General features: G+C 41.7%; 1 protein-coding gene across 2 annotated transcripts in view; it reads right to left on the bottom strand.

The window, feature by feature from the left end:
* The window catches only part of EYA2 (EYA transcriptional coactivator and phosphatase 2), a 310,430-nt gene that overhangs the window by 141,592 nt on the left and 154,295 nt on the right, over window positions 1-14,543 (bottom strand). For both annotated transcript variants that reach the window (XM_085619407.1, XM_085619408.1), the window contains exon 5: window positions 7,185-7,301. In XM_085619407.1, the coding sequence (XP_085475533.1) occupies window positions 7,185-7,301 (117 nt within the window). The remainder of the gene's footprint in view (window positions 1-7,184; window positions 7,302-14,543) is intronic.

The following is a 14,543-nucleotide window of genomic DNA, read 5'->3' as shown; positions in this document are numbered from 1 at the left end:
CATGGTATTTTACAAAGTGCCTTCAGGAGCGTCCTTTCAACAAAATAACAGTGGAAGTGGATATGACATCACATGCTATTCAATCACAGGTGATATACCAGGAAGTGACATCACAATACCCTTGACTTTGGTGAGGGGCCATTATCATTCTCTTAAAATATTCTGTCATGACAACTCAGCATATCTACTTTTTAGGCCTGGCATTAGCCAAGACCTTTTTATTTTACTAATATTATATGTTTAATATACTTAAAGGGGCTCGGCTAGTCCTCTTCATCGACTGGTCTTGTTATTCTGTCATCCACATTTTTCTTCCACCCACTACAGCACAAATCATGGGGCGCTGGGTCAGCCCACAACATCCATTGGCTAACTTTCTGTGAGTGACAGCATGCTGCCCTTTCACATGGAGCACATCCGCACACAAAGTAGTTTTCTTGAGTGCCAGATAGTACTATGGATATGTTAGCTTTTTGAGGAGCGTACATTACCATAGAAGTCTCCGGCATTGAAGGAAACGACTTTGTGTGTTGATGTGCTCCCTGTTTAGATTAGCCCAGCAGGTTCGCCAACAATGAGATTTTGCAAAACGACAAAAGTAAACAAGTATTGACAATGTCATACTTTTGTAAAGATCCCACGTTTGATTGGTTAAATGCGAGTACTGCAAAACTGTCTGTAGGGTCTGTAGCGGAAAGTGTTTGCTTTAAGTAGAATTGGTGTTTCTTAGATTTCATAATATCTGCACTTATGAACTCCCTACATTCATTAAAATGTGGGCCTCCATTTTTCTGCAGGGCAACTACCTCCATTCTAATGTGTCACCCTCTTTAGAAGAATTGCTTTATAATTTGGAAAAGAGTTCAAGTTCCAGTCCGATTCTTAACTTTACCGCCCCTGCCAAGAGCCCAAACGAGTCCAGGTTGCAGAAGGAAGCAATATGTTAGCGCTAGGGCTGCTTTTTATAAAGCGTGGACATCAACCAACTGGGAATTGTTTCTAGAGACCAGTAAATTATTTCACGCAGTCCATCAAATCTTGGTTCGATGAAAAGTGCCTCTCATTTCCAAGCTGGTCGCAAGCATAAATTGATGAAGAAAACACATCATCTTGATGACCCAATTCACAGAGCCATCACATTCTCCCCCAGATTTATATTGCAGCATGTGTGTTTTTTTCTTGGAAAAGGATCACCTCGCGAGGGAACTGGACCAGCAATGTTGCGTTTGATCTTTTCATCTTTCGTCGCATAAATTAGAATCGTTTTTGTGGTATTGGGACCGCACAAAGCAGCATTCTATTTTACTCAACAAGTGATTCCTGTATGGAAGTGATTTCCTTTATTTTGCACTAGGTGCTCCTTTCTTGCCAACTATCCATTCACTTTTAACTAGCACCTCCACCCTCTGGCATCCATCATCCCTCCGCTTCCTGCAATTAATTCAGGAAGGCCCGTTGCATTTTCATTCTCTATCAAGAGGAAATTTTCCTTGGACGGAATACACATTCTTTTTATAAATTAGGTGCAATTTGTACCTTGAATAGGACTCCAGTGTATTAACACTCATCATTTTCATATTTGTTAAATTTCGGTTAAATATTCTGTCTTAGAGGCATATGTTTCACTTTCCCCCAGTGTATATAAGGTGTGCTTATAAAGCAGTGGACTCCATTGCCTGGCTGAATAATTCATACTCAGCCTTTACTAACACCATATTCAAACACCGACCGTTATACAAATCTTTTCTTGTTTAATCTCGATATGGAATACAAACACTTAGCTATATATTCCACAGTGAGCTATATATTCCATACAGAACCAAAAAAGTTGTTTACATTTGCAAATCAGGGCAGTTTTGAACTTGTAAAGACAAGAGGTATAAGTGTTCAGCAAAGGTATGGGATACTGCATGCATTTGTGCTTGCTGCAGGCAATGCTTGTGCTATTTTCAGAGAAATCTACAGTACAAACAGGCCCACTAGACCATAAACAAGCCCACAAAGAGCCACAAAACCAGCCCACATGCTGAACTATATGATCAGGGCTTCCGGCACTGCCAGGTTGCCCTATTGGCCAGTCCGGCTCTGAGCACATTGTGTATGTGCAGCGGTGCAACATCTTTAAAACCTTTTATAGAGTGAAGACACTCTATGGGTTGTGACTTGCAGGCCAGCTGCCCAGGTTGGTGGTGGCCCAGCCACAAGCATGACACAGGGCTATTAAAGAACAATTTATGCACTGTTCTCTTGTGCATCTCACACCACAGACACACATTGGGGGAATAGATACAATTTACATGCTCTTCCCTTTGATTTCAATTTTATATTTTTTTCCTCTGAATTTTTCTATGCTCCTTCAGTTATATCAATACCAATTCCAAGATACTCAAAACCTCATTTTTACAGTTTACGCCTCTTTTAACAGTTTTCATGAAAAATTTTTGTAATGTACAACAATTGAATTTTGCTACAAAGTCCATAACAAAGGAAATTCAATATTGAATTGTTTTGGAAAAATACCTAAATACCTTAAGGTCTGCTGAAGTGTGGCGGGTGAAAAAAAGGATCCTAGCCCGATACCATTGGAAAGAAGACATGTTTTGTCATGAGTGGGCAAGAGATACAATCTGAGATCCTAACAAGTGAGAAAACTGATGATCTCGAACAATAGAATATTAAGAAACCAAGATCCTCTAGTTAGTGGGGTGCAAGGCAAATAGTCTGTGCCCGGCACAGGAAAGGACGGACATCCTGTAACATTATGTGCACCCATGTAAGAGGGTACACGCACACTGCCTTTGGACCTGTTGGGCCTCTGCTGTGCGAGCTGCACACTTGCAAAGTTGTAGTCTCATCTGCAAACTTCGAGAGAAGTCAACTGTAGGCTTTCTGGTCTTTGCGGCCAAAATTAAAAGCCTAGAAAGGTGCGGTCAGCCCTTGACGGAATCCCTATATCTAGAACCTCAGATGTCACAACAATCGATGCAATCACCATCACTGCCGCAATTCAGGAAGGACCCCAAGACCTGGCTCTTTGACTGAACCGCAGACCCCTCCCCCCACTCAGCGTTTTGAGACCCTAATGGGTGAGTAGTCACACTTTTCTAGAAACTTGATTGATTATTTGTGTGCCACGGTTTGTCTGGCCAAATGCTCCCCTAGAGGATTGGGGGAGTCCTTTCAATAACGTGTGATAATTTCACCTTTTGCTCATGAAATTGTAGCAAGCCTTATATGACTATGAATGCCTGTGTGTGTGTGTGGAAACCCCCCACACACACGTACTCATAAATACACTTCATGCAAAACATGCATAGTTTTAAGCACTATGACAGAGACATTAAAGTCTCCTAGTTCCTTGGAGGAGGCACCAGTTTAAAAATCATCTGAACTAGGTAACTAAACTACCCATGAAGCAGTCTGTAATTGCTTGTCCTGAGGTTAGGGTGTTACCAGCAGCTTGTGAAGACAAGGACCATGCCACATAAAGTGCTCTTATCAACTGGAATTGTGATTTGGGTTTCTGCATTTTGTTATTACTGAAGACGTACCACCCACTCACGGGCGGCGCTTTGGAGTACCTTTACATTCAATGCGTCAAGCTCTCATGATTGTGAGGGAATCCGTGACCAAGACACATGCCAGTACATTTGCTGAGGGCACCATTCCACTTTTTGGGATCTTACATTTGAGACTACCACAAGGAGGCTTTGAAAATGCATTCCAAGGGAAAGGGTTCTTGGTCAGATAACTTGCAGAGAAAACAGGAAACTTAGGTGTTGGATCATGTGACGTAACTGCGTTCCCGAAAATCAATGAGAAAATATAGAGGAAGATTCAGAACTCTCTCACACTTGCATGTTCTCACCACTGTAAGCTTTTCCGCATTAACACAGTAAATTAGCAAATTAAAGCTAACGAAATCCCCGTTTTCCTCATTTAAAAAAAAAATCAGAAATTTTGTGATGGTAGAGATAATAAACTGATGAAACTCAGAATACATCCCTTTAGTGACTGTCATAAAGGTACTAATTCATTATTCAATAGAGGATCTCACTGTAAATTTAGATAGATCCACTACACATGTTCAACATTGTTCATATTAAACAGGCTGAATGTTATGATTTAAGTCTTGTAAACTAATGGAATGGAATGTTGGCTCCAGAATGTTGGTACCACACAGTGAAACTGCTCAGGCTTTAATGCACATTGATCCATCTATGACACATTTGAGCCTTTGAAATCCCCAGTAGCCAGCTATCAGCTGCTACGTCTATTCTGGCTCTTGTGGGAAAATATCTTTACTAGTTATTTAATTCCATGTGTTTTCATTTTGCTTAAATTTAGGAGCACGTTCTTCTGCTAGTGTAAGGCTGCAAGAGGATTGCATGCACCTAAGAGCTGCATTTATAATCAAGATTTACATGCAATGGTTTGAATAATAGAAATGGGAATGCGTGCCTCTTCTCCCACAAACGAGCATGATTACATTTATTATGACGATGTGTAAATTTGAGGCTTTTCCAGCTCTATAAAAGGTGAACATTGCCTCCTTCTTGGAGCATGCATTTCCTGTGAAGCCCTTGTGTTTGGGCTGCTTTGCCTTCGTAATCTTTCTTCTATCACATTTTTTTTCTGTCGCATCCCCTTCCTTATGCACCCACCATCTGCGAACATCACTTACAAGGTGCCAGAGCAGCAGATGCTACACCTGGTCTGCTCTTTGGAATGGCACCCCTGGCATTACCAGTGCTGTCCCTGTTTCATAAGGGTCTAAAGGAATTGGCAAGTACAGAAAAGAAACTGGGATGTAAAAGTGCTTTTTTAGGTTTTGCCTGCACAGCTCTTGCGCTGTGCTTGTGAAATCTCTTGTAAAGAAAAAAAAATCTTAATAGGAGTTTAGAGCCTCTGACTTCATCCGGGCCTTCCAGTCTTCGTCTATGCTATGGAGCATGGACCAAGCGCTGCTTCTTGTGGCCAGCAGGTAATTTGTTTTATTTTTTGACATGCACTCTTATTGAGTGCATGTCTCTGCAGTTCCTCTCCTTCACCCCTGCTCATCATTATTTTGACCCCTATCCCTCCCCTTTTCGTCTTTTTGACCCCACCCTCTCTCCCCCACTTATCGTTGTTTTGATCCCCTGCTCTTCATTGCTTTGACTCCCCTCTCTTTTTTTACCGCTCATTGTTGTTTTGAAGCCCCGTCCACCTCCCTCTCACCGTTGTTTTGGCTCACAACCCCCTCACACCCTCCCTCCTCAATTTCATCATCATTTTGATCCCCCTAACCATTGTTTTTGCCCATCGTCCTCCAGTTTGCCGTTGTTTTGATTCACCACCGACTCCTCCCGCTCACTGTTGTTTTGAGTCTCCCTCCTTCCCTCTCCCCGCTCACTGTTGTTTTGAACCACAACCCATTGTTTTGATACACCAACCTCCTGCTAATCATTGTTGCGACCCACCAGACCCTCCCTCCTTCATCCCGCCCGCTACTGTTTTAATCCCGTTCCTCTCCTTGCTTGTCGTTCTTTTGAATCCCCCTCACCATTCTTTAGACCCGAATCACCCTCACCATTGTTTTGACCCACCTGCCTCCCTCTCATGGTAGTATTTGACCCACAACCCCCTCCCTTCCTCCTCCCTTCTCTCGCTCACCCTTGTTTGGATCCACCCCCTTCCGCTCACCCTTGTTTTCGATCACCCCACCCTTTGCCTTTGTTTTCTCAAACCCTGCCGGTTTTCTCGAGACGTTGTTTTCTACCACTGTTCTGAACCACCCCTTCTCCCCTCCTACCTAAAAATGCTCGCCACTGTTTAGTCCCAAGTCTGAAGTGAGATCTTGAGACTACTTTAATATACTGCTTCTGTTAATAACACCAAGGAGGAGAATGCAGAGTAATGTCAAATAAAAGTTTTTTATTTGATGTGGTTTGGGGAATGCATATTCATCTTTATATTTATGGGTTTTCATAGCACAGTGGAAATTTGAGAGTAACACACTCAATGGGAGATCACTAATGGTGGATTGTTAAGAGTTTGAAAAAGCAAGAGACAAGTGCAGCTCTCCTCTTAGGACCTAGGTGGGGAGTGGGGGCACTTGGCTTTTGGGTGGCCCAATCTTGTCTGGGGAGTTAATTCCGTCCCGGTTTTTTAGCCAGTAATACTTTACTGGTTGCCGTCTTTGAGCTAATACAACAGACGCAAAACCACCATTCTCACAATGCAATTGGCTGTTAGCTAAAAACCAAGAGTCACTGAGTGTCACTGGGGACACGAGATACTTGGCAGCTATGTTGTCAGGGTTTAAAGAGGCATGGGCCTACAAGGACATATTGCGAGGAGAGATGAAACACATCTTAAAGAGGTAGCACCAGGTATACAAAATAAGGTGAGGACCTTATAACCCGTTTCTAGTCCCTCCAGGTAGACACAGGTACTTTCCCTTTTTTGAATCACTGCTCTCCCTGCTCCCGCTTGCCGTTATTTTCACCCACCGTCCACCTGCCTGCCTGCCATTGTTTTCATCAGCCATCCCACATCCTCCACCCAAATGCCATTGTTTTGAGCCATGTCAGAAGTGAGACCTTTCTAATACTTTACTACTTCCATTAGGCACATCCTCCCACTCTCTGATATGTTTACCCATCCACCCTCACATTGCTTGACACCCCCCCTATGAGCTGTTATGGCTTCAAGGAAGAAAAGCATATGACACAGTTAATGCTGGCTGTGTTAAACGATGTTGCAAAGCAGCCCCTACTGCTGTGCAACACGTAAAAAACTATGACAAAGCCAACATAATTTGCATTTGCGAAACCTATTGGCTTTGCCAGTTCTTGTTATTTTCTGTGATTTCCACCTCAGACCTTTCCCTAGCCCCTCCAAAGCAAGATAGAGCTGGTTGATGGATTAAGAGTGGGACAAAAGGACAACTCTTTATGTCATTGGGGTGTCAACAGGTGCATAACATAATTTCCACCATACCTGGCATTTTGTTGAATAAAGTCTCATATCCAGTTCTATGTAAACCTATGAACTACAGCACTCCAATGTTCTGATGCATTTTAGTTGGCTGTGTGCTATACAAGTCACATATATACATATTTACTTTATGTGCCCCTGTATATTTGGTATTGCTTTTATAACAGATAAAACATAGAAGATGCAAATATGGGTTTACTAACCATGCATTGGGTAGGAATATGGGGCTTGTCCTGGTGGAGAAGTGCTGAAACTGGAGCCGTAACTAAGAAATCCACTCTGCCCAGGGGAGTGGCCCAGGCTGTCTTCCGTCTTGATACCTGTGGAGAGCGAAAGACAAAAAGTAAGCACTATGTATCGTGAGTTCGACTGATGCAGTCTCCGACAAGTCATATGGAGCACAGTCCCACACACACACTCACATGCACACATGTTTGAACACACAAATGCATACACATATCCACATTATCTTGCTGGTGGAGGATGTCAACATAAAACCATTGAGGTGTAGCTAAACGCCTACACTCTGAGGTATGCAGAAAAATAGAAGCTAGGCAGACAGGAATGCTCCTCAGCAATGCGGGGTGAGCTGGGGCATTACTATGATGCTATGCTGAACCACATAATTACTGTCTGGAAATCTATTGACATATGGTTTTAATATTAACTCATTGCAGATACTATGATTTGGAGCAAAGTCAGATCCTCCCAGTCAGGGCTTTAACTAGCGCAAATCATTGTATTCTTTACCAGCATTTATCATTAAACAATATGTTTGCCATACAGGTAGGTCCAATTTCCAAAGAAATCAACACATAGAAATGGGTTTTGAACCCTAGTCCCCATAGACTTGGACTGGTAGCAATTCTAGCATTCCCCTCAAACCATATACAGTGTACATGGAAGCGCACTCAGATGGTGAATTTCTTACCTGCCATAGAGCAAGTCTGAGTGATGTATTGCTGCTTTTTAGACTAATAAATAATAATCTCATTCTTCATTATTTTTTTCTATATTTGGTTCTTACAATTCTAAAAAGGGAAGCCACAGTCAGTTAAAGTCATAGAGGGCCAACTGAAGTACTAGAATATCTTAATAACCAAGCAAGACAGAGCCTGAAATCATATTTCTCTTTCTAGAATTTAAATTCAAATACAAATACCCAGGTCTAACATCATTAATTTCTACAGCATTGATTTCCATTTAGGAGATACTCATCAAATGAATACTAGCCTCTAAATGAATGGTGGACCGAGAGAGCCAGGCACAGTACAATAACATATTCAATTTGAGGAAGGCAAACTATAAATTTGTCAAAATATCCTTCTAGAGAAATTGCTACATAATAGAGATGCCAAGTGAGTGTGAACATCAAGCCTAGTATACAACATTATGTCCAATGCCAAGAGTTAAACTTGCCCAACAATGAAAGAACATTTTTCTGATAGTAGTATCTCATTTGATCCGCATGCTAAGACACTTATTATATCACCATTGAAACTTCCATTCATACAACACCATAAATTTTCTGTGCATATATGTTTATATATTTTCATGGTAATAGAAAAATAAAACCTAACAGGTTTGTTAGCAAACATTTAATTTTATGGTGTACATATAATAATTTGCTTTGAGGATTCCCTCAATGAAGTAAATATTATATTATATGTTGATGTTTGTGGAGAATTTATGTTTTATGAATAAAGGGGGAAAAATTGTGCGCTGTTATTTCTGCTTATAACCCACTTGTAATAAGCCTGACTTTCCAACATATCCCCCTGGGATAGGACTTCCATTATACTGTTTCACTAGTTTATGTAACAGTCAATAAATAAAAGTTGTGCAAAGATAATTGAGATGAATGAAAAATAATTACATTTACTGCTGGGATGTATTTGAGGTCATATAAAGAGGCTAGGTAAGGGCTAGATTAAGAGTAAAAATAAGGTTAATGTTTCTTGCACATGTTACTTACATTATTAGTGTGTCAAATGAAAGCATTCAAAGTTAATCCATTGAGTGTGAGGTCCATTAAGACCATAGCTTTCTATATCTTCAATGACGTTTTTATTCGAGAATTAGAACTTTTGCAGGAGACAATAAAGTCCATTTGATTTCACATGTTAATATAAAAAAAATACTTCAATGTCCTTAGGGAAATTATACATTTGTTTGTTCAATTAATACAACACTTCATTTTAACAAAATCCATTGTCACTTCCGATGATCCATTGTTATCTCAAAATATGCCTTTACTTCCCGAGTTCCGAGACTAATTTTCCCGTCATCAGGGAAGTGTCAATTAAAAGTAATACACACTAGAATCAAACAACAAAACGCCAAAAATCATTGTTACTAACTGGATACTATATTTCATTTGTTACTACCTCGTTAACACATAGGGGCCGATTATGATGTCAGTCGGAAAGGCTCCGAATGGGTTTTGGGTCTGCCGAATTCAATTCGGAACCTGTCTTTCTGACTGATTCGGAAAGCTTTCTGACCGACCGATTATGATAGTCGGAAAGCACTCGGACTTTCTGACTCGGTTCCGAATGGTAACCGAGTCGTTCGGAGCCAACTCGTACGGGTCTACGGACCGCATTTCCGTCCGACGTATTACGATGTCAGATTTGGACAGCCTTTACGAATCGGTTGTTCGGACACGGATCAGCTGTCAGAATCCGACTTTGGGCACCCGTAGCAGGCCCCCCATCACCCACAGCCTTCCGAATGGAGCCCATGGGGGTACCCACTGCCAACCATGCACAGTGTGGCAGTGGGTGCCTGACACAAGATGCATGATTTTCTCCACCCACCCCTACCTTCAAAGGGAGCCTGTGTTGTCAGTCGGAACACAGGCTCCCATCAAAGTCAATGGGAGTCGGACCGAATGGTATTCGTAATCATCGTAATCGGTCGGTCGGACTACCCGAATCCGAATCGATCGGAAACCATTCCGACACTGATTCAGTCGGAATGCTTTCCAACCGTCATCGTAATGAGGCCCTTAATCTTGGATCACTTTTTCTATACTGACTTTCACTCCCTCTCACATCACGAGGGCTACACCACAGCCCTTTCGAGAATCAAGATTTAATATGGCTGTCTCACGTCCCACTCCTAAAACATACCGGACATGTGATCAGTCAGATAAACAGAAAATACATCTAGTTGGCTCTAAACAAAGATGTTAACTTTCTATAACATATGAAGGTGAAATTATCTTAAATTATTTGCTATATGAACACAACTGAAAGAAATGTAATAGTCACCAGGAGAAAGGCTACAGTTTGAACCTCCAAGTGATTCAGGATGTTTAATGGACACAGACATGCCATAGATACAATCTGATAAAAACCAATTATGGGCATTTAAAAATACATGTCCATTTATAGCATGTCTTATACGTATAAGGAGATATGTATGAGCTCCTTGACAACCTGAAAGAAATGCATCTAACTTGACAGCAAGTTTGGCCAAACACACACACTGGAATGAGAAACCTAAGGCAAAACTGTCGCTGGGTTACTCGGTCATGAATGAAGCGAATGCATGACAGAAGGTGTGGAAAGTGACCATGGAACATTGCCCCATTGCACTTATGTTCATCAATCCATCATATATATTTTTATATGCTATATAAAAAGCAAAGGTATGTTTAAAAACTCTCAAAATACGTTACAGTTAAGGAGTATTCATCCTTTGAAAGTGGGGATCAAAGTTAGCATTTAAAAAAATATATATTCATACAATCTTTAAATTCAGGATATATAAGTAGTCACCAGGGTCAATCATACTCATTTTCCAGGAAAAAAAAATCAGCATACGTAATATGATCACTTTTTACTTCCTCAAGTGAAGTTAAGTCCTTATATTTTAATGGAATGTGGAAACAATGTGGCCACTACACAGTAGGATCCATTTCAACAAAGGGTACATTTTGTATGACTTGATTGCTTTCCAAAAAAAAGGGAAAGGGGATTAGTAAGATTATTAAAGAGAAACACGATCACTTTATGAAAGTGTATTAAAATGCATCTGATATGTGTTAGCCATAGGGTTTTGAAAGTGTTACTTTGAAGCTAGAGATTCTCCTATCCCCCTCCTCTTCACCCCCACAACAACTCCTTCACTCTACATCCCACTGTTAAAAGCATAAAATGTAAACCCTGTGTGTAAATAGATGGAGTACTCAAGAAGTAGCTGGTACCAAATAAGCAATTAGTGAGAGAGAGTTAAAATTGTCTTCTGGTTTTCTTTCTGAAGTTGTGATACCGACATTTTAAACTTATTCTCTGATCATTTTAGTAATTTAATATCACAATACACAAAGCAAACGCCAATTAGAAGACACCCAGGTCTTCTACTCTGCTCCCTAACCTTTTGTGTGGTGGTGAATCCAGCATACCACTAAGAGGAGTTGCTGATTCACAATGCGCCACCTTTGCAAACAATTAATGGACAGTATATTAATTAATAAATAATTTATGCCTATGCCACTAAGCGAAACAGAAGTATTCCTGGTGGTGCCAGCCCTTTGTATCCTTGTAAAAAATACAAATATATTATCCACATATCTTTTTGTGTCTCTGCTTTTTTGGTCTGGACATCTGCCCAGCATAGATTTTCTCTGGTTACACAAAGGTCAGTGCTCTGATGTCAGACTTCAGATGTCCGATTAAATGATTCCTGGCAACACACTTCTGTAAATCATGGCAAGACCAGCTCTTTAACACGGGGTGTCCAAAGACAGTCTAGGATGGCTGGACCTATGGCAAGGTTTCAGCATATCCACATGAAATTCATTTTAATACATTTTTATTCGGGGAATCGGAGGATTCATTTACACAGTGGCTACCCTGAAAATGTAGCACCGACCTGGCCTGCCTAGAGCTACTTTGGACACCCCTCCTTCTAATCATCATAATAATTAAGTTGATGCATGGTTTTAAATTTATACTATTCTGGGTGCTATGTGCCTTTTATTGCTGCTAAAAAATTTAATCCATGGCATGAATGGCCTACAATTTGCGTATATAAACTTCAAAATCATATTTTTAAATAACCTTCATTTTTTACTGCAGTAGGAACTCTGAGCTGTTGACAGGAACACCTCATCTATATTTGGCAAATCAAAATTTATTTCTAGCCTGCAGATTTGAAAGAAGTGTGAGAGTTGCTGTCATCCAGCACCAAGCATGTTTCCGCACAATGCTATGTTTTGTCTGAAACTTCACCCGGCGCTACGCTGATGGCTACAGTACGGACAATAACAGCTCATTGTTCAGGGTGGCTAGTCAGGTGTTTTTTTTTCTTCATATAAAAGTGTCAAGTTCATTTCACGGAAAACAGATTTGACTAGGTAATCTGTAGGATTTATAAGCAGCATATGGGGTCGACATATGTGTGCCCCCAAGACACACCGCGGAAGCAAATGGCCATATTTTCACCTGTTTTTCGTGAAACAACTGCTGAGAACTGGGCTTGGAGGCATTCCAGCTAACATAAACGGAACTGTATGTCCACAAAGAGCGGCTGTTGTCCGAGGATTACTTTTACCTTAGAACAAGCAAGCTTCTCTTCCTGTTTATTATTAAAAGGATGTTTTCTGCTGAAGTTTGCACATTTTAGGAAGGTGTTCCCATGTGAGGCAATACACAGTCTTCGAGGATGAGAAGCCATGAGCTCGCCACAAAAGCTGTCTCTGTATGAAAAGTCTTGTTAAATTGACAAGCAGAGCGATTAAAAATAATGCGTTAAATGCTTTTCACAATGCAAAAAAGGAGATGAGGGCACACACAAGGAGAAATAGGGTAATACACAGCGAAGGGAAGTAAACAAAATCGCTAGATGACAGAAACGCAGTGCAATTGCACTAACAAAGCACCATGCAGGGAAAGGCTGACCTATAGGAGGTAAAGGTGTAGACAAATAAAGCCACTCGCTGCGGCCTAATTCAGAAAAGACCGAGTGGAATAGTCCGAAATTCAGGGGAGGCTCCTCCATTATAGTTTATTTATCACCATCTTATTTTTCAGCAACCCGTCCCAAATTAAGTGTCAGGATGGGGGGGGGGGGGGCAGCGCTGCTGAGTGGCAGAAGCAGGGAGTTGTGCGCTTTAAAATGCGCATGTCTGTTTGGCTGGCCTTCTTGGGACGGCCAGTCAGACATGCGTATTTTGAAGTTCTCTGACCTAGTTGTCTCAGACAGTTGGGATAGAGAAAGCGCAGGCCTCCAGTGCTCTTAGGAGTGCTAGGAGAACCTGCTCTATCCAATCCTGGCGCTGCTTTCAGGCTGTGAAAGCAGCACCAGGATTGGGTAGTGCTGCTTTTTGCATCAGGAGCTTCCTGGAAGGCCCTCGAGGGAGGAGGACGTCGCGCTGCGGAGGTAAGTGAATTTATTTTATTTTTTTGTGGCCCCCCCCACCTACCTGCCCCACTGCCCTCGGTACAAGCCAGCCGCCACTGCTGAAATTGACTCTGAAAGGTTTTTTTCAATTTAGAAAAAATTCCAGGAGAATGTATGCATAGATGTGTATGCAAGTCATAGATATCCGCTTGCTTAATACAATTTGGTAGAACATATCAGTGCTGGGAATATTTCACCCCACCAAGTCCCTCATTACGAGAGGCCTCTTTATTCTAAGGGGACTGGACTTACTGCTAATTCAGAATCAGTAAATCCGGGTGTGGGAAAATCAGTCCCATTTTCCTTATTTCTAATGGGCCCCCAAGTAGGCTGGTTGGCAAGAAAGGTAAAAAAAAAAAAATCTGCATAAAACACATTATTGATTTGTTGGCTTTGATGGAATAGAAAGGCCTAGATTTTTAGCAAGATAGGTCACAACAGGAAGCATCATTTGGCTGCAAGCAAAATGATGGATCTTCTATTGAAACAAGGAAACTGGGGAAGGTCAGACAGGGTAGTGTAAAGTACAGTTAGCTTTAACTTTGAAATAAGATGAATATAAATGTAGTGGATAATGCAGTGAAAGCTATTCACAAGAATGAAAGAACATTACTTTTCATTTTCCACCTATTGGCTTGAGCACCAAAGGTTTACATGACTGTAGGCCAGACTGGCCTACAGGGCAATCAGGCAGTGGCCGGTGGGCTGGACTGATGCTATATTTATTCCCCGACAGCAGATGTGCCAACTCACACAGCACCACCGTGTGTCACACAATATCAGCTTTATTCACACGATCACCCGGTGAAGAACCGACATCACACAGTGGTAGTGTAACCAGCCGCGGTCCGTGCAGGTAACAGCGGTGGGCCGGGTGGGGGTTATTTCGACGGATGATGCAGAGGGAAAAATAATTATTTATTTGATTTTCCCTCTGCATCGTCTGTCGGAATCGCCCCCACCCGGCCCCACCGCCCCACCGCTGTTACCTGTACAGACCGCGGCTGAGTGTAACCATGCAGGAAATCCCTGCAACAAGTGGGTTTCAAGCTCGTCTTTGGTGGCGCTATGCAGCTGGCGCCCATTAAGGGGTCTGAAAACCCCCTAGGACGTCGTTGGGAGCCTCAGGAAGCTTTTACAATATTTTTTGG

The sequence above is a fragment of the Triturus cristatus genome, chromosome 7 (genome assembly GCF_964204655.1).
Source record: "Triturus cristatus chromosome 7, aTriCri1.1, whole genome shotgun sequence".
NCBI lineage: Eukaryota > Metazoa > Chordata > Amphibia > Caudata > Salamandridae > Triturus > Triturus cristatus.
Note: the sequence above shows the minus strand (reverse complement) of the source record. Positions and strands in the feature narration are given on the sequence as shown.